The sequence below is a fragment of the Oncorhynchus mykiss genome, chromosome 7, assembly GCF_057628025.1.
Source record: "Oncorhynchus mykiss isolate SJ-2025 chromosome 7, ASM5762802v1, whole genome shotgun sequence".
Lineage (NCBI taxonomy): Eukaryota > Metazoa > Chordata > Actinopteri > Salmoniformes > Salmonidae > Oncorhynchus > Oncorhynchus mykiss.
The window spans coordinates 11,576,717-11,595,656 of NC_143028.1; the positions used below are offsets into that span (position 1 = coordinate 11,576,717).

At 44.1% G+C, this 18,940-nt stretch overlaps 1 protein-coding gene across 4 annotated transcripts; it reads left to right on the top strand.

Moving 5' to 3' along the window:
• The first annotated feature begins 26 nt into the window (after positions 1–26).
• LOC110528869 (transcription factor Sp3) lies at positions 27–8,004 on the top strand. 4 transcript variants are annotated; one of them, XM_021611036.3, is made up of 9 exons: positions 27–237; positions 503–600; positions 2,136–2,369; positions 3,671–4,237; positions 4,468–4,662; positions 4,755–4,956; positions 5,118–5,307; positions 5,519–5,715; positions 5,828–8,004. In XM_021611036.3, the coding sequence occupies exons 2-9, from the start codon at positions 532–534 to the stop codon at positions 6,082–6,084; spliced, it is 1,911 nt and encodes a 636-aa protein (XP_021466711.1). In that variant the 5' UTR covers positions 27–237; positions 503–531; the 3' UTR covers positions 6,085–8,004. The 4 variants fall into 4 exon arrangements, with proteins under 4 accessions (XP_021466711.1, XP_090096404.1, XP_090096402.1 ...); XM_090240278.1 differs by having other exon boundaries at positions 4,501–4,662; XM_090240276.1 differs by lacking the exon at positions 27–237 and having other exon boundaries at positions 496–600.
• The last annotated feature ends 10,936 nt before the right edge of the window (positions 8,005–18,940 follow it).

Sequence of the window (18,940 nt, forward strand, 5' to 3'; positions counted from 1 at the left end):
AACCAATCAATTTTGAGAAGAACGGCGGGACTTCCTGTTACGTTGCTAGCGCCCCCCTTTTTGTGTTTCCCTCACTGTCAATCAAAATAGAAAAAAATCGACCCGAATTCACCGATCAACACAAGCCCGCCTTTGATAAAAGATAATCATGTTCGGAGTTTAGTTGATCAGATAATCTTTCGATTATTACCATTCACGATATGACTGGTACATAACATTTAACCCATCAACCAACCGGTGAGTTTGTACGTTACAACCGATAGCAAGGCAGGCTAACTACGTCTTTTAATCTTTTGCAGGAGACCTATGCTAGGTAGTTAGCTAGTTAACAAAAGTAAACATTCAATCTGTGTCGAAATCCGCATTGAAACCTTGTCGCAAAGTTAAGGTTTGCCGTTTATTCTTCATCGACCGAAGTTTGTTGTCTCTTTGCAGCCTTTTGGGAGCAGAAACCTGTGAGAAATTTAGTGTTTTGCTAAATTTTCCTTTCTCTCCATGCTAGCGCCAGAGCAACATTTGAAACAAGAGGAAATGGCTACCGCGGACGTGGAAGGCAGTCAAAGCGAATTCCTACAGCACGGCGGAGCCTCGGAAAACCAGGTACCCCAACATTTTCTATCTCGTATTTCGACTCCTCCGAGCTACTACTGTGTGGTGTTTTTAGCTAGCTAGAAGTTCACACGTTTTAAATGTTGCAGGGGGTGTAAAGCTAGTATACTTCCGCCGCTGTGTTCCCCGCTATAACGGCCACCCACTTTACCCCTCTAGAACCCGCCCATAGTGGGTAGGACACAGCCCGTCACTTGGTCAGGTCGCCGATATTTAGCTCGTCTACCTGGGGCTAGAGGGGTACAGTGGGGAAAGGAGGGGTGAGTGGGGAAACCGAACAGAGAATGTGGGAATCTGCACCCGACTACAAAAGATCTCCCCACGCCCATGCTGTAGCGATTACGTATTTTGTCTAGCCATACTAGCTGTCTTCGTTGGATGATAGAAGGGAGTCTTCGATGATTTGTCTAGTTGTGGTGACTAGCTCTCGAAAAACCATTCTCCCTATGTAGGCTGTTCAGCTATTACTTTCGCCCACATTTGGCTCCACAATTCCGAAGCTGTGTTTTAACATTTAGAAACGCCAATCATTGCTTTCAAAGTGGTTTTCAAAACATACGCTGATATCCGCCTTAATTTCCAGCTGATATTAAAGATATCTTTCAAATAATAAAAAAATATACTAACTGTAGCCGTTTTGCACAGATCGACAAGCTGTGTGCCTCCAGTTGATGAACTACACTTCATCCCCAGTTGTGCGCACACGCGTGTTCGGGAGCTCGCTAATTAGCGCCGGTGGCCGCCAATGTCTCTTCTGTCTTTGTAAACAAGCGATGTATAACATGGAGAACTGACCGTGTGGGAACACTAATCCTATAAAAATGTGTGTAGTAATTTAACCTTTTTGTTTAAAACCATAAATAAAAAAAGTCTTCCTGATATGAAAGATACTGCACCTTCCTTATGTTTCCAAAAACGTACCACAAGCGATGCATGTTGATGTTTAGGGCTCGTCAGAATATACTGTACCTTCGTCAATAGGCGCTGAATATGGTAGGTGCGTCACATGCTTGAGGAAGTTTGGATCCTTTCTTATCAAACCACCTAGCTAAGCCAAAGTCTGTATAGCGGATTCAGAAATATTTAGGTTAATGGTTGATTTCTCATGTTGTGACATTTTTGCCTTATTAAGGGAAATGTCTTGATACTACTGTATTACTAGTCCACTGTTGCAGATATCAAATCCTATATTATAGGTATCTATTTTAACAAGATCCACAATAATTGTCTTGTCTACTGACACTGTATTGTGATAACAAACTATACTGCACGTCATTTTGCCCTATTCACAGTGTGGAGCCTACACCCTGATATCTGTCTCTGTACCTCTAGCTCTCGTCTCAGATAGTACAGAAATGTCATTTCCAAATTAATATTTTGCTTCATATTCTTTGTGAACTACAATGCAAGCGCGTAAGACTTATGACCAGTGCCTTCTACATATCTGTAACTAGATCAGCTTTTTTCATTCCGCAACAGTGGATCTGAATAATAATTTATGAATGTGTGTGTCTTCTCTCTGTCAGACCACAGACATGACCGCCATCCAGCTAACAGGTTCAGACCGTTGGGAGTTGTTAACCCCGGTCTCTACAGGGAAGGATGCGCAGCAGGGAGTCGTCCACATTCCTAACTCTGGCATGATGACCTCTAACGGCCAGTATGTTCTCCCTATCGGGAACATGGACAGTCAGCCCATCTACGTCACAGCATCTGGCAACGACGGCTCAGCCAACGGAGTGTCCAGCATACAATACCAGGTAGTGTACTGTTCACACGCAGATACTTTTGGCCATGTAGTGTATGTGGACATCCCTTCAAATGAGTGAATTTGGCTATTTCAGCCACACCCGTTGCTGACGGGTGTATAAAATCGAGCACACGGCCATGCAATTTCCATAGACAAACATTGTCGGTAGAATGGCCTGTAGTGAAGAGCTCAATGACTTTCAACGTGGCACCATCATAGGATGCCATCTTTCCAACAAGTCAGTTCGTCAAATTTCTGCCCTGCTATAGTTGCCCCAGTCAGCTGTAAAATTCGTCTGTCCTTGGTTGCAACACTCACTACCGAGTTCCAAACTAACTTTGGAAGCAACGTCAGCACAAGATCTGTTCGTCGGGAGCTTCATGAAATGGGTTTCCTTGGTCGAGCAGCTGCATACAAGCCTAAGATCACCATGCGCAATGCCAAGCGTCAGCTGGAATGGTGTAAAGCTCGTCGCCATTGGACCTTGGAGCAGTAGAAACACGTTCTCTGTAGTGATGAATCACGCTTCACCATTTGGCAGTCCGACGGACGAGTCTGGGTTTGACTGATGCCAGGAAAGCACTACCTGCCCAAAGGCATAGTGCCAACTGTAAAGTTTGGAGGAGGAGGAATAATGGTCTGGGGCTGTTTTTCATGGTTCGGGCTAGGCCTCTTAGTTCCAGTGAAGGGAAATCAGCGCTGCAGCATATGATGACATTCTAGACAATTCTGTGCTTCCATCTTTGTGGCAATAGTTTGTGGAATGCCCTTTCCTGTTTCAGCATGACAATGCCCCTGTGCACAAAGTGAGATCCATGCAGAAATAATTTGTTGAGATTGGTGTGGAAGAACTTGACTGGCCTGCACAGAGCCCTGACCTCAACCCCATCGAACACCTTTGGGATGAATTGGAACGCCGACTGAGAGCCTGGCCTAATCGCCTAACATCAGTGCCCGGACTCACTAATGCTCTTATGGCTAAAACTGCAACAAAGTTCCAACATCTAGTATAAAACCTTCCCAGAAGAGTGGAGGCTGTTGTAGCAGCAAAGGGGGGGAACCCACTCCATATTAATGCCCATGATTTTAGAATGAGATGTTTGACGAGCAGGTGTCCACATACCTTTGGCCATGTAGTGTGTGCACCTGGTAATCGACCTGGTAATGGACACCTGCTAACAGAGGTGTGCATGTGTGTGAGTGTACCTCTGTTAGCAGGTGTCCATTACCAGGTCGATTATCATGTTAGCCCTTACACACAATATTCTCTACACACAAATGTCGAACTCTCTCTTCCATGTCATCCCTCAGATCCACAACTCAGATGGAACTCTGGCAGGCTTCTCTGCGCAGGGATTGGACGATGGCTCGGGCCAAATCCAGCTCATCCAGGACGGTAGCCACGGCAATATCGGAATCAGCGTCGCCACAACGACAACCTCTGACCTCCTAACGCAGGCTGGGCATATGCAGCAGATTCAGAGCGTGTCATTGGCCGGGGGCACGACCTATAGCGGCGCGGTTCCCATGGGGCTGTCGGGGGGTAACATAACTTTCCTCCCTATCAACAGCATAGACCTCGAATCACTAGGGCTTGCCGGTGCTCAGACGGTTCCCATAGCAACGACGACCGACGGTCAGCTGATCATGGGCAGCCAGGCGCTGGAGGGGCCGGAAGGTGGAGCCAAACAGCTAGCGACCCTAGTTAGTGAAGCTAACGGTAACCCAGACCTCTACGTGCCAACAACCTCATCATCCCAGCTGCCTGAGACCATCGACGGGACGGGGGTTCTGACCCAAGCTACTGCCGTGTCCGCCGGGGTTTCAGACGCATCCCCAGAGAACTACAACTCCCACAACCACCTGCAGCAAATACAGGTCAGTCATATGACATAATTCCCTAGGCTTTATTCCCAGTGCCCTACACCACATATAACAGTCATATTACAGTGAGCCATGATACAGGAAAAAAGTTACTAGTCTTGTTTAACTTGTTTTCAGCAGGTCATATCATATTACTATGTACGTTGCTGTAGGTTCTCCTCGGGACACTGTTCTAAGAGCATGGCTGAAAAATACCATGACTGAATTAAGTCTGTTTCATCCAGGTGTCCACCGCTAATGCCTCGTCCTTCTCCCAGCCCATCCTACAGCTGTCGGGGGACAACCAGGGGGCCCAGGGACAGGATCTATCCCAGTCTGGGCAGACGCTCCAGAGTGTCCAGCTCGTCAACCCTGGAACCTTCCTCATCCAGGCCCAGACAGTCACTGCTTCGGGACAGATACAGTGGCAGACCTTCCAGGTAGGTTGTGTGGGTGTGTGTTTATCTGTTTCAATACGTAGGTGTGTGGGATCATGCATGTGTGTAACTCTTTCAAACGCACTCCCTCTCAGGTCCAAGGGGTCCAGTCTCTGCAGGGCCTCCAGCTCCCCCAGGCCCAGGGGGGCCAGCAGCTGACTCTGGCCCCAGTCCAGGGCCTCTCTATGGGTCAGGGAGGATCCATCACCCTGCCTAACCTCCAGACTGTTACAGTCAACTCTATAGGACAGCCAGGGATACAATACACACAGGGAGAGGAGGCCGGCAGTCCTGCAGGTAGGAACATGCATACGTATACACATACATACATACATACATACATACAAACCCCATCTTTCTATTTCTTACTTTGTCTCTCTCACACACACACACACACACACACACACACACACACACACACACACACACACACACACACACACACACACAACTATCAGGCATCCAGATAAAGGAGGAGCCAGACTCTGAAGAGTGGCAGCTGAGTGGTGACTCCACCCTCAACCCCAGTGACATCAACAACCTGCGTGTCCAGATGGATGACGAAGACATGGACATGTCCACCGGGGATGGCAAGAGGTTGAGGAGAGTCGCCTGCACCTGTCCCAACTGTAAAGAGGCTGGAGGGAGGTGGGTTGGAAAGACACACAAAACAATATATTAACACAAATGTATATAAAAACGTTGGATCCTAGGCTTTAGCTCAGTGGGTTAATGTGGTTGAACCGGGGTCTACACTCAGTAGGGTCAGTTTCAACCACCACAATTGAAATTCCAGTGACTGCATGAAGTTGACTTTGTGTGTGACCCCCAACCCTCTCTCTTATCACCCCTTCCCCAGAGGGTCGAGTCTTGGTAAGAAGAAGCAGCATATCTGTCACATCGTGGGCTGTGGGAAGGTGTACGGTAAGACTTCTCACCTCAGGGCTCACCTCAGATGGCACAGCGGAGAACGGCCCTTCGTCTGCAACTGGATGTTCTGTGGCAAGCGGTTTACCCGGAGTGACGAGCTACAGAGACACAGACGGACACACACGGGTAGGAATACACACGAACACCATCTTCACTACATAACACAAGCTTAACGCTTACCACACTTATTCTTTCATCACTCTCTACCTCTTTTTCTCCCTTTCATTTCTCTGTCCAGGAGAGAAGAAGTTTGTGTGCGCACAGTGTTCAAAGAGGTTCATGCGTAGCGACCATCTGGCCAAACATATAAAGACTCACCAGAATAAAAAAGGTGTGGCTTCCTCCTCATTGTCTCCGCCCCCCAGCGACACCATCATCACCGCAGACGGAACCACCCTCATCCTTCAATCAGCTGCTGGCGGCCACGACCTCCTAGGCAATCAGGAGATCCCTCTGCAGCTGGTCACCGTGGCGCCCGGTGAGGTCATGGAATGAGGACGTGGCTTATAGACTGGCCAATAAACAGGGACCGTGTGGGCTTTTTTTCTCCCCCCCTTTGTTTTTTGTTTTTTTATTGATTTTTTTTATATATGAATATATATACGTAAATATATATGACAAATATATATATATATTTTAAGTAAGAGTTATCATGACTTTATGTTTGTTATTTGCAGTCTTTTTATAGGCAGGCAAACAAATTACATTCAATGTTGTCACTATGTACACACACAGACACACACACTCTCGCAAACATGAATACTCACTACGAAATGCCTTATTTTGTATCATACTGTTGTATAAAATGCTGGAGATGCATGTGTTTTTTAAGCTTTTGCAGATCATGTAATTGTGTTAGGATGCAGGGAATAGGAAAAGTGTAGTAGCCCTCTCTCTAGAGCGACTGATTGAATAATTGATTATATTGAATCATCGGTCGCTTTCTCTAGAGAGTGTGGGTGTCTGTGTATTGAGAGAGACTACAGGTGGTGGCTTCATTAACTCTTCACCTGAAGCGACAAGCATAACACCCTTTTAAGACCTTGTGAACACTGTCATAGCCATGATATAACACTTTTTTTTTTTTTAAACATTTTTATTATAGAACACTATGACAGCGTTTATAACAACCAATATCTGCATAATGTCAGACCTTTGTAATGTAGTGGTAGAGTTGGGCTTGCACACTGATTCTCCAACACATACCTTTGATTTGTTAACAATGTTCTGATCAATTAATGTTTGGATTGATTGAAACTTTGCTAACCAATAAAGGTATGTCTGTGTGGACACTTTTATTTCCATGTAGATTTTTTTCCAGCCCTGTACCCCATGAAAGTGATGTGACCTCATGCTATTAAAGCTTGTGTCATGTGACATGCCCTGTGGTTTCGGGTGAAGCGTTATTAGCGGTTGGATTGATTTGGTGATAAAAGTTGGCCATACATGCAGCTCTAGGGTCAGTTTAGGATTTATCCCCCTTAATGTTTGAGGTTAGGATTTGGGGGGGTAAGCTGATCCTAGATCTGCCTGAAGGAAACGTTGACCCACGGCAGAATGTTTGGGTCATCACTCTAGCCAACTCAAGTCAAATGTGTCTTCAGTTAACTATTTTTTTTTTTCCAGTTTTTTTACTTTTTGTTGTATAGCTACATTTTATATTCTGTTTCTATGACTAGCTTAGTTTGGGACTTGTCAGAAGGAAGCATCTCAGATCGGTTTCTACCCATGGAATTAAAATTAGTTAAAGGACACAGGTCTGAAAATCGACTCGATTTCTCAATTGCCCACCCAAAATGGTGACAACATTTTGAACTTGCCATTTTTGCATTTCTGGAACAGTTGAGGTTCACTGACCATTACATTGAACATTTCATATGGTACATCAAATATGGCCGCCGGAGCATGCACCCACTGCAAGACATTTGGTGCAGTCCAATTTTCTACCCTTCTCCTGAAGTGTGTACTCGTTCACTCACCTGCATGGATTTAAATGGAGTGGATTATGGTGGAAGGAAACTTCCTCCAGACATTTTTCTACCAATCCAATGCACACATCTGGGTGAGGGGTAGAATCTGAATCGCAATATTCTGTTCTACTCATTCTAATTCTATTAAGTTTCCACTGCTCTCAGGCTAGTTGCTTCTCATTGTAAAGGAAACAATCATGCCATTATTATTTCTAAATGTTATTGTAATCTTTCCTGTCAGTATGTGCATGTCTTAGCGTCCACTTACCTGTATATTATCTTCTATTCACATTGTTTATAGAAGCCATTTTCTTTAGATAAATCATTTTGTTGTATCAAAAGCTTATTTTAATTGTTTTTTTTAAAAGAAAGTGTAAAATTTGAATGTTACTTTTTGTAAAACCTTTTTTCAAATGGATCATAATTAAAGTCTGATTCCTTCCAATGACAGACTGTGTGCATGTGTGTGTCACTAGTTATTTTATGATAACTGCAAAGATTATTCCTCTCTGGTTACAGAGCTTGCAGGTCTTCTGAAAACAGTAGGTGGCAGCAAAGCCATTTGTGGCAGGATTACGTCAATTGACATCCACAAAGAACAGTTTGCCTTCAACAATGGCTTTTATGAAGAAGAAACTGCAGATTTGTTGGAATAATCATGTATAATAATCATAATTATGTTCTGGTATCTTTAGCTGTTGGTTACATTATGTTCTTGATAGAACCCTGACCTGTTCACCGGACAGGTCAGTGCTACCTGTCTGACCTGCTGTTTTCAACTCTAGAGACAGCAGGAGCGGTAGAGATACTCAATGATCAGCTATGATAAACCAACTGACATGTACTCCAGAGGTTCTGAGCTGTGGCACTCTTGACAACCACTGATTATTATTATTTGACCCTGCTGGTCATCTATGAACATTTGAACGTCTTGGCCATGTTCCGTTATCTCCACCTGGCACAGCTAGAAGAGTACTGGCCACCCCTCATAGCCTGGTTCCTCTCTAGGTTTCTTCCTAGGTTCTGGCCTTTCTAGGGAGTTTTAATTTGACACTGTGCTTCTACACCTGCATTGCTTGCTGTTTGGGGTTTTAGGCTGGGTTTTTGTACAGCACGTTGAGATATCAGCTGATGTAAGAAGGGCTTTGTAAATACGTTTGATTTGATTTTGATAGGTCATTTAAATAAGAGGCAAAGACTACATTTAGAGAACTGAAACGTTATCTGACTGTCACTTCATTGCAATAGTAAGAGCTCGTAAGTATCCTAGCCATGTTTACGACTAAAACAAATAATTGTATAACTAACCAAAGATAGACCAGAGCCTGTCGTTTCCAATGGTAGCAAATTAATCATAGTGGGCAGAACAGGCAAGATGGAGGGCAGAGCCAAGCACAAGCTAGTGTGCTCATGTTGTCACATTTATTTGCATATTTCCGTTAGAGAACACTTACTCTGAAGTGCTCGTGTGCAATAACTCAATTTGCCTTTACACTCGTTCTGAACAATGCCATAAAAAAGTAGGCAAAGGGCAAAGTTTACAAAAACTCCACTCTGTTAGAGATTATAGTTTTGGAAACAGAAAACTGTATGGAGACCAATGACATAATTAGCAGAATGTCAGCCAAAATCCGTCTTGCTCCATCTTCTCCCGCTGTTGGCCTATGGGCTTCACATTTATACATCCGGTGAAATGTCTGTCTCATTGTTCTATCTGTGACTCAACAACAGATGGAAGGGGTTTAGTTATCTTAATCTTTTACTAAAGTAAAAAAAAAAACTTGCTAGCTAGTAGTAGTGCAGTCTTAATTTTTACCCGAGTTGGCGAAAATCAAATGATTGATTTCAAGACTGGGCTGAAAATCGCTCAGTTCTCATTTCGATAGCTGAGGCAGCCGATAATGCAGATCTAGCGCACTATCGGACTCCGGACTCAACTCCGACTCTTGTGTACTCTTGTGTTTGGAGTCGACTCTTGCTATACTCTCAAAACACTGAAACAGATAGTATTTTATTGAACCTTTATTTAGTTAAGAACAAATTCTTATTACAATGACAGCCTACCGTCAGATACGTACATACCACTTCATCATCAACAGTCCTACTGTTAGGGTTGCGTCAATTCGAATCTGGTATCAGGATAAATATGACATTGAGTCACCGATTGTATGCTATGTATTTTTTATTAGCTAAGCAATAAGTGGTAAATGCAATTTTCGTATATTCGGGCTCTCTGTCACACCTCGCAGGGCAAAACAGAGAACTGACTTGTTCCTGACAAAGATATTATAATATACTCTTGACAGAAGTAGTTCCTGCTTCCGAGCCGGCCTGTCAGAGTAGAGACTGGGCGTGGTTTAAACTCACTCAGCCTATCGTTGATTGTTGGCGCACAGGCTGGTCCCAGCCCCCTAAGCGCTTCAGCGGTCAGTCGTTGTAGTTGTGTAGAATATCTATGCGCTCACACACTCAATACAGTTATCTCACACCTGGCTCTTGTTATCTAACAAAATACCATTTGTTCCCGCAACACTACGTTCTGAATGTGCCCTCACAACTCATTGCACAGTTCCTGTCTTCATGTTATTCTGTATTTTTCCATCACGAGAAAGGCCCATGGCCCTGAAACTGTTAACAATGTCTCAAGTCAGCTATGTTGCATAACACATATACCTACACAAGCCAACAGCAAATAATATTCCATCACATATGATATGGTAACGGGCTATAGTGTATAACACAGAACCTCACACTACTAGGAAGACTATATTTGCGTTCTAGAGGACTGACATGAGCATGACGCTGCCCATTTGCTGATCAACTTAACCTATAACAGGCCTATTTTGTTTGAATATCGAACGTGATGTGTTCAGACTTGACAGATCCCATGGGATTATATTTTATATACAGTATTTTGTGTATATTTTTATTTGAACTTTGATTTAACTAGGCAAGTCGGTTTTAAGAACAAATTCTTATTTACAATGACGGCCAAACCCGGATGACGCTGGGCCAATTGTGCAGCTCTATGGGACTCCCAATCACGGCCGGTTGTGATACAGCCTGGATCCGATGTCTGTAGCATTGAGATGCAGTGCCTTAGACCGCTGCGCCACTCGGGAGCCTCAAGCCTATTATTTGGTATGCTTTTGCCCTATTCGGACGGGTATTACTAGAAACATTGGTTTTGTCATTATATTCCAAACATGTGCCTTGTTCCAGTGGTCGATTCACACAATCTGCTCCCTGTAATTCTAATTTATTTCTATATTTTTAATTAAATTGATTTATGATGGAAACCTGAATGTTTTTATTGTGGGCGTGGATATATTTCAACGTCATGTCTAGACGATAATAGGCTACTACAACTCATGCTCTGCTGCCAAATGCAGGCCTATAGGTGTCCCTATAGTGTGTTATGCAGCACTATACAGGATCACTCCAATAATGGTATCTTTCCAATGGTTTGAAGCAGCTAACTAGCCTCTCCATCAGGGTGCTCTGCTGTCACCCCATTCGGTTTGGTTTGTGTCATATTGTTTGAAGTTCGTCCTTGTTTTTATTACTTGTGACCGTGTACCAACCTGGGCGATACTCTGGTCTTCCAGTATTGCGGCGTTGAGGGTTTGTCTTTGTTGTTTGTGTTACTTGTCTGTCCACCGGAACCCTCACGGTTTTAGCCTTCGGGTCCAGGGACCGCGACTACCACGCAAGATCTGGAGACGGTGTGTTTCACTACCGTGGGCTTGCAGTCCTCTCTGAGAGTGAGCTAGGTGTTGCGAGGCGCTCCACCTTTCGTTAAAGATTTTTTATAACTAAACACATTTTTTATTTAACCTTTATTTAACCAGGTAGGCTAGTTGAGAACAAGTTCTCATTTACAACTGCGACCTGGCAAAGATAAAGCAAAGCAGTGCAACACAAACAACAACACAGAGTTACACATGGAATAAACAAACATACAGTCAATATTACAATATAAAAAGTCTATATACAGTTTGGGCAAATGAGGTAGGTAAGGCAATAAATAAGCCATAGTGGCGAAATAATTAAAATATAGCAATTTAACACTGGAGTGATAGATCTGCAGAAGATGAGTGTGCAAGTAGAGATACTGGGGTGCAAAAGAGCAAAATAAATAACAGTATGGGGATGAGGTAGTTGGATGGGCTATTTACAGATGGGCTATGTACAGGTGCAGTGATCTGTGAGCTGCGCTGACAGCTCGTGAGGTAGATATGAGTCGCCAGCTTCAGAGATTTTTGCAGTTCGTTCTAGTCATTGGCAGCAGAGAACTGGAAGGAAAGCCGGCCGAAGGAGGAATTGGCTTTGGGGGTGAACAGTGAAATATACCTGCTGGAGCATGTGCTACGGGTGGGTGCTGCTATGGTGACCAGTGAGCTGAGATAAGGCTGGGCTTTACCTAGCAAAGACTTATAGATGACCTGGAGCCATTGGGTTTGGCAACAAATATGAAGCAATGGACAGCCATTGGTGGGTAGTATATGGGGCTTTGGTGACAAAACGGATGGCACTGTGATAGACTGCATCCAATTTGCTGAGTAGTGTTGGAGGCTATTTTGTAAATTACATCGCCGAAGTCAAGGATCGGTAGGATGGTCAGTTTTACGAAGGTATGTTTGGCAGCATGAGTGAAGGATGCTTTGTTGTGAAATAGGAAGCCAATTCTAGATTTAATTTTGTCCCTTGGAGATTCTTAATGTGAGTCTGGAAGGAGAGTTTACAGTCTAACCAGACACCTAGTTATTTGTAGTTGTCCACATATTCTAAGTCAGAACTGTCCAGAGTAGTGATGCTGGACGGGCGGGCAGATGTGGGCAGCAATCGGTTGAAGAGCATGCATTTAGTTTTACTTGCATTTAAGAGCAGTTGGAGGCCATGGAAGGAGAGTTTTATGGCATTGAAGCTCTTCTGGAGGTTAGTTAACAGTGTCCAAAGAAGGGCTAGAAGTATACAGAATGGTGTCGCCTGCGTAAAGGTGGATCAGAGAATCACCAGCAGCAAGAGCGACATCATTGATATACAGAGAACAAAGTCGGCCCGAGGATTGAACCCTGTGGCACCCCCATAGAGACTGCCAGAGATCTGGACAACAGGCCCTCCGATTTGACACACTGAACTCTATCAGAGAAGTAGTTGGTAAACCAGGCGAGGCAATCATTTGAGAAACCAAGGCTGTCGAGTCTGCCAATAAGAATGTGGTGATTGACAGAGTCGAAAGCCTTGGCCAGGTCGATGAATACGGCTGCACAGTAATGTCTCTTATCGATGGGGGTTATGATGTCGTTTAGGACCTTGAGCGTGGCTGAAGTGCACCCATGACCAGCTCTGAAACCAGATTGCATAGCGGAGAAGGTACTGTGGGATTCAAAATGGTCGGTAATCTGTTTGTTAACTTGGCTTTCGAAGACCTTAGAAAAACAGGGTAGGATAGATATAGGTCTGTAGCAGTTTGGGTCTAGAGTGTCACCCCCTTTGAAGAGGGGGATGACCGCAGCAGCTTTCCAATCTTTGGGAATCTCAGAAATAGAGGTTGAACAGGCTAGTAATAGGGGTTGCAACAATTTCGGCAGATAATCTTAGAAAGAGGGGGTCCAGATTGTCTAGCCCGGCTGATTTGTAGGGGTCCAGATTTTGCAGCTCTTTCAGAACATCAGCTATCTGGATTTGGGTGAAGGAGAAATGGTGGGGGCTTTGGCAGGTTGCTGTGGAGGGTGCCGGGCAGTTGACCGGGGTAGGGATAGCCAGGTGGAAAGCATTGCCAGCCGTAGAGAAATTCTCAATTATAGTGGATTTATCGGTGGTGACAGTGTTTCCTAGCCTCAGAGCAGTGGGCAGCTGGGAGGAGGTGCTCTTATTCTCCATGGACTTTACAGTGATAACCACAATAACAACGAAATGTGCAAACGTTGCCCAATTAGCGGGAGGGTTGGTGGCAACTTTATGTCCTGTGTGGTGCTGAAGTTCAGAGCGGCTTTCAGTCAAAACCAATACAGCGCTGTGAAACACTGAGCCTGAGCTCTGATGTCATTTATAGCATGTTACTGTACAGCCACTGCGTTACATTTTCAAGCCGTATACAGGTATGAGTGTAAAGGGTTACTAAATGACAGTGGGAGCACATCAAAGTTATGAACAGGTATTCATCATTTCTTTGTATTTGACCTTCTGTCATGTTCTATCCAAAAGAGGACTTCATCAGAGGGCAAGGATATCATCAACCAGAGGATAGGGATGCTCCTGGCTATTATCCTCAAGACTAATGCATCTGTAACTTTGTCCAGTCCTTCCTGGGATGGGAGTTTTGGAGACAGGGCTGTCCTAAAAGCACATTTAAAACCCACTACAGCCTGGGGGTGACTAGTTCCATGTTGCCAGAACTGCAGCAGAGAGACTCCTGTCTGGAAGGACTTTCTATTAACCCACCAGAGCGAACGCAACACATTATAATTTTTGTTCTCCATCTCCAGGGGTCTCATTTATCAACTGTGCGAAATTACAAATGATGGTGATTCATCAAACTGTTGATCGCAACATATGTTTTCATTGATAAATCAGAGCCATACTATATTTGTGCGGTCATGGACTAGCATTACAACCCCACCTGGAAAACTCCATTCACCTTTTCTGGTAACAAAAATACCCTCATATGCTGTATGATTTGGAAATGTTGGAACTGGGTCATGATAGTTCCTAAAAGAAAGAGCAATGGCAAATTTGATCACACTTCTGTCAATCTTTTGCAATTACTTTTTCATACTCAACATGCATGTGAGTGCCAGACACTGGCTGCACATTCTGCAAGATTGATTGTCTATTCAAGTAAATGCTACAGCCCACAAGTGTATGCAAAAGAAAAACTGCTGTTGAATCTTTTTTTTATCGATAGATGATTGTGTTTTTATCTCCTGGCTTGATATAGGCTCTGAGACAAAATAGGCTATGACATTGTGCACCTATTGCACATATATTTATCATTATGTTTTTATTCACATTATTATGAATGACTCCATTTCCCCCAAATAACAATATTTGCTGGCAATACCATTCTTCAAACACTAGAAGTTGTGCGTACGCATGGTCTGAGCTGTGCGTGGAGATACGCACCCTTTCCATCAAGTTCAAATTTGAAGAATACCAACCTTTGCAGGAAAACTGGCACACACAAGGCTTAGTGTTTTTTGTGCTTACGCACCTTTGATAAATGAGGCCCCAGAACTCGTTTCCACAGAAGCTCCCGCAGGCACTATTCTCGCTCCCGTTCCCAACACCAGGCACTATTCTCGCTCCCGTTCCCAACACCAGGCACTATTCTCGCTCCCGTTCCCAACACCAGGCACTATTCTCGCTCCCGTTCCCAACACCAGGCACTATTCTCGCTCCCGTTCCCAACACCAGGCACTATTCTCGCTCCCGTTCCCAACACCAGGCACTATTCTCGCTCCCGTTCCCAACACCAGGCACTATTCTCGCTCCCGTTCCCAACACCAGGCACTATTCTCGCTCCCGTTCCCAACACCAGGCACTATTCTCGCTCCCGTTCCCAACACCAGGCACTATTCTCGCTCCCGTTCCCAACACCAGGCACTATTCTCGCTCCCGTTCCCAACACCAGGCACTATTCTCGCTCCCGTTCCCAACACCAGGCACTATTCTCGCTCCCGTTCCCAACACCAGGCACTATTCTCGCTCCCGTTCCCAACACCAGGCACTATTCTCGCTCCCGTTCCCAACACCAGGCACTATTCTCGCTCCCGTTCCCAACACCAGGCACTATTCTCGCTCCCGTTCCCAACACCAGTGTTTCCAGAGCCGCTCCCACAGCCCGGAATACCGTTTGTGTCAGAGCCACAGCCATTCCCCCATGTTCAACAGCCACAGGCACATCGGCAACAGGGTACGTGTACACACACACACACGCACTAAATGTTTTCAGTGTAGTTGATGTGATGGTGTGTGTGTTCCAGAGTGCAGAGAACAGAATGGAGTCAGACAGAGGAAGGAGATGAGAAATTTCCTCCACCACTGAACCATCAAACACAGACCAGACTCCAACCCCTGAGACCTCCAGTCCACAACCCCCTTAGCCAGACACAGACCAGACACCAGCTCCTGGCTCTGACACCTCCAGTCCACAACTCCCTCAGCCAGACACAGACCCCACCCCTGGGACCTCCTCTGACCAACTGAAGCCGTTAGTGTCTTTTAAACAACGTTAAAGCTTGCCTGTATAATGCAAGAATTTGCTACAGTAGAAGTCGGAAGTTCACATACAGTCAATTAGTCTTTGGTAACATTGCCTTTAAATTGTTTAACTTGGGTCAAACATTTCAGGTAGCCTTCCACAAGCTTCCCACAATAAGTTGGGTGAATTTTGGCCCATTCCTCCTGACAGACCTGGTGTAACTGAGTCAGGTTTGTAGGCCTCCTTGCTCGTACACGCTTTTTCAGTTCTGCCCACATTTTCTATAGGATTGAGGTCAGGGCTTTGTGATGGCCACTCCAATACCTTGACTTTGTTGTCCTTAAGCCATTTTTCCACAACTTTGGAAGTAGGCTTGGGGTCACTGTCCATTTGGAAGACCCATTTGCGACCAAGCTTTAACTTCCTGACTGATGTCTTAAGATGTTGCTTCAATATATCCACATAATTGTCCTCCCTCATGATGCAATCTATTTTGTGAAGTGCACCAGTCCCTCCTGCAGCAAAGCACCCCCACAACATGATGCTGCCATCCCTGTGTTCACGGTTGGGATGTTGTTATTTTGCTTGCAAGCCTCCCCCTTTTTTCTCCAAACATAACGATGGTCATTATGGCCAAACAGTTCTATTTTTGTTTCATCAGACTACAGGACTTTTCTCCAAAACGTACAATCTTTGTCCCCATGTGCAGTTGCAAACCTTAGTCTGGCTTTTTTATGGCGGTTTTGGAGAAGTGGCTTCTTCCTTGCTTAGCAGCCTTTCAGGTTATGTCAATATAGGACTTGTTTTACTGTGGATATAGATACTTTTGTACCCGCTTCCTCCAGTATCTTCACAAGGTCCTCAGATGTTGTTCTGGGATTGATTTGCACTTTTCACACCAAAGTATGTTAATCTCAAGAAGACAAAACACATCTCCTTCCTGAGCGGTGTGATGGCTGCGTAGTCCCACTGTGTTTATACTTGCGTACTATTGTTTGTACAGATGAACATGGTACCTTCAGACGTTTGTAAATTGCTCCCAAGGATGAACCAGACTTGTGGAGGTCTACAATGTTTTGTGAGGTCTTGGCTGATTTTTTTTGATTTTCCCATGATGTCAAGCGAAGAGGCACTGCGTTTGAAGGTATTCCTTGAAATACATCCACAGTTACACCTCCAATTGACTCAAATTATGTCAATTAGCCTATCAGAAGCTTCTAAAGCCATGACATCATTTTCTGGAATTTTCCAAGCTGTATAAAGGCACAGTCAATTTAGTGTATGTAAACTTCTGACCCACTGGAATTGTGATACAGTGAATTATAAGTGAAATAATCTGTCTGTAAACAATTGTTGGAAAAATTACTTGTGTCATGCACAAAGTGGATGTCCTAACCGACTTGCCAAAACTATAGTTTGTTAACAAGAAATTTGTGGAGTGGTTGAAAAACGAGTTTTAATGGCTCCAATTTAAGTGTATGTAAACTTCCGACTTCAACTGTATATGAGATCAGAATGACCCGAAATGTTCCTAATCTCTCATGAAATGTATAAAAGCCTCACACGTTGGTTCTGCTTTTAACAATGAATATGCTTTTTTATGTAGTTCCATTGTCCTCATGCATCTCAGTTGATAAGAGAGGTAGTGGAAGATATCCCTTCCCTAATCCCTCGTGTTCGTTTAGCAGAAACGGCCCTAAGACATACAGTACCAGTCAAAAGTTTGGACAGACCTACCCATTCAAGGGTTTTTCTTTATTTTAACTCTTTTCTACATTGTAGAATATATATACATTTTTTAAACTATGAAATAACACAAATAGAATCATGTTGTAACCAAAAAACAGTTAAAAAAATCTAAATATATTTTCAATTTTATATTATTCAAAGTAGCCACCCTTTGCCTTGATGACAGCTTTGCACACTCTTGGCATTCTCTCAACCAGCTTCATGAGGAATGCTTTTCCAACCATCTTGAAGGAGTTCCCAAATATTCTGAGCACTTGTTGGCTGCTTTTCCTTCACTCTGCGGTCCAACTCATCCCAAGCCATCTGAATTGGGTTGAGGTTGGGTGATTGTGGAGGCCAGGTCATCTGATGCAGCACCATCACTCTCCTCCTTGGTCAAATAGCACTTACACAGCCTGGAGGTTTGTTTTAGGTCGTTGTCCTGTTGAAAAACAGAGTCCCACTAAGCGCAAACCAGGTGGGATGGCGTATCGCTGCAGAATGCTGTGGAAGCAATGCGGTCAAGGTTACTACATGATTCCATGTGTTATTTCATAGTTTTGATGTCTTTACTGTTATTATACAATGTAGAAAATAGTACACATTTAAAAATGAATGAATAGTAGGTGTCCATACTTTTGCATGGTATTGTATGACGTTCTGCATCTGACCAACCACAACGTGCAAAGACAGAGTCTACTACAGAGGACAGACTTCAGTGTTTAATAATCCTGTTGTCCCCCAGATGTCTTTGGACATCTGCTCATAAACTTAAAAATATGTCTTGCTCTCCTCCTCATGTGCAGGGCCCAGAGTTGTTCCTGCTCATGAGTAGTGCCCAGAGTCTTTCCACATGACTTGACCAGGAAAAACATCTGCCCATGACTCACTGTTCCCCCATGTCTCCTCAGGACTTTGCTGGCCCATTGGAAAACATCAGCTGAAGAACCAAAGCCTCCAAAAGCAAAGACAATAAAGAAACTTGCTCAAATATCCCCAAAAATAACAAACAATGAACCATCTCAGAAGCACATAACACAACAGGCAAAGAAATCACACTGTAGCTGCAAGCCCAAGAAGAGGAGGATAAACAAAGCTGCCAAAATACAGACACAAACAAAGAATTTGCTCAAATAGTAGCCACAAACAAAGATTTTCCTCAAACCCCATACACAAACAAAGAAGTCTCTCAAATGCCCCCAATAAGGGAAGTGGACATGGAGGCTACTGAAACATGGGACACAGCGGACATTCTGACCTACCAGATTCGGACATCCTATGGATACTTACACACACACACACCAGTGCACAGTACACAAAGACTCCTGTTTCAATATTTTTTTACCAGACGTTTTGCTGAAGAAATGGTTTCTCTTTATTTGTTGTGTTTCTTTTGTAAAATTATGTTGGTGAATAATATTTCATAAAACAATGCAAGATTTCAGAA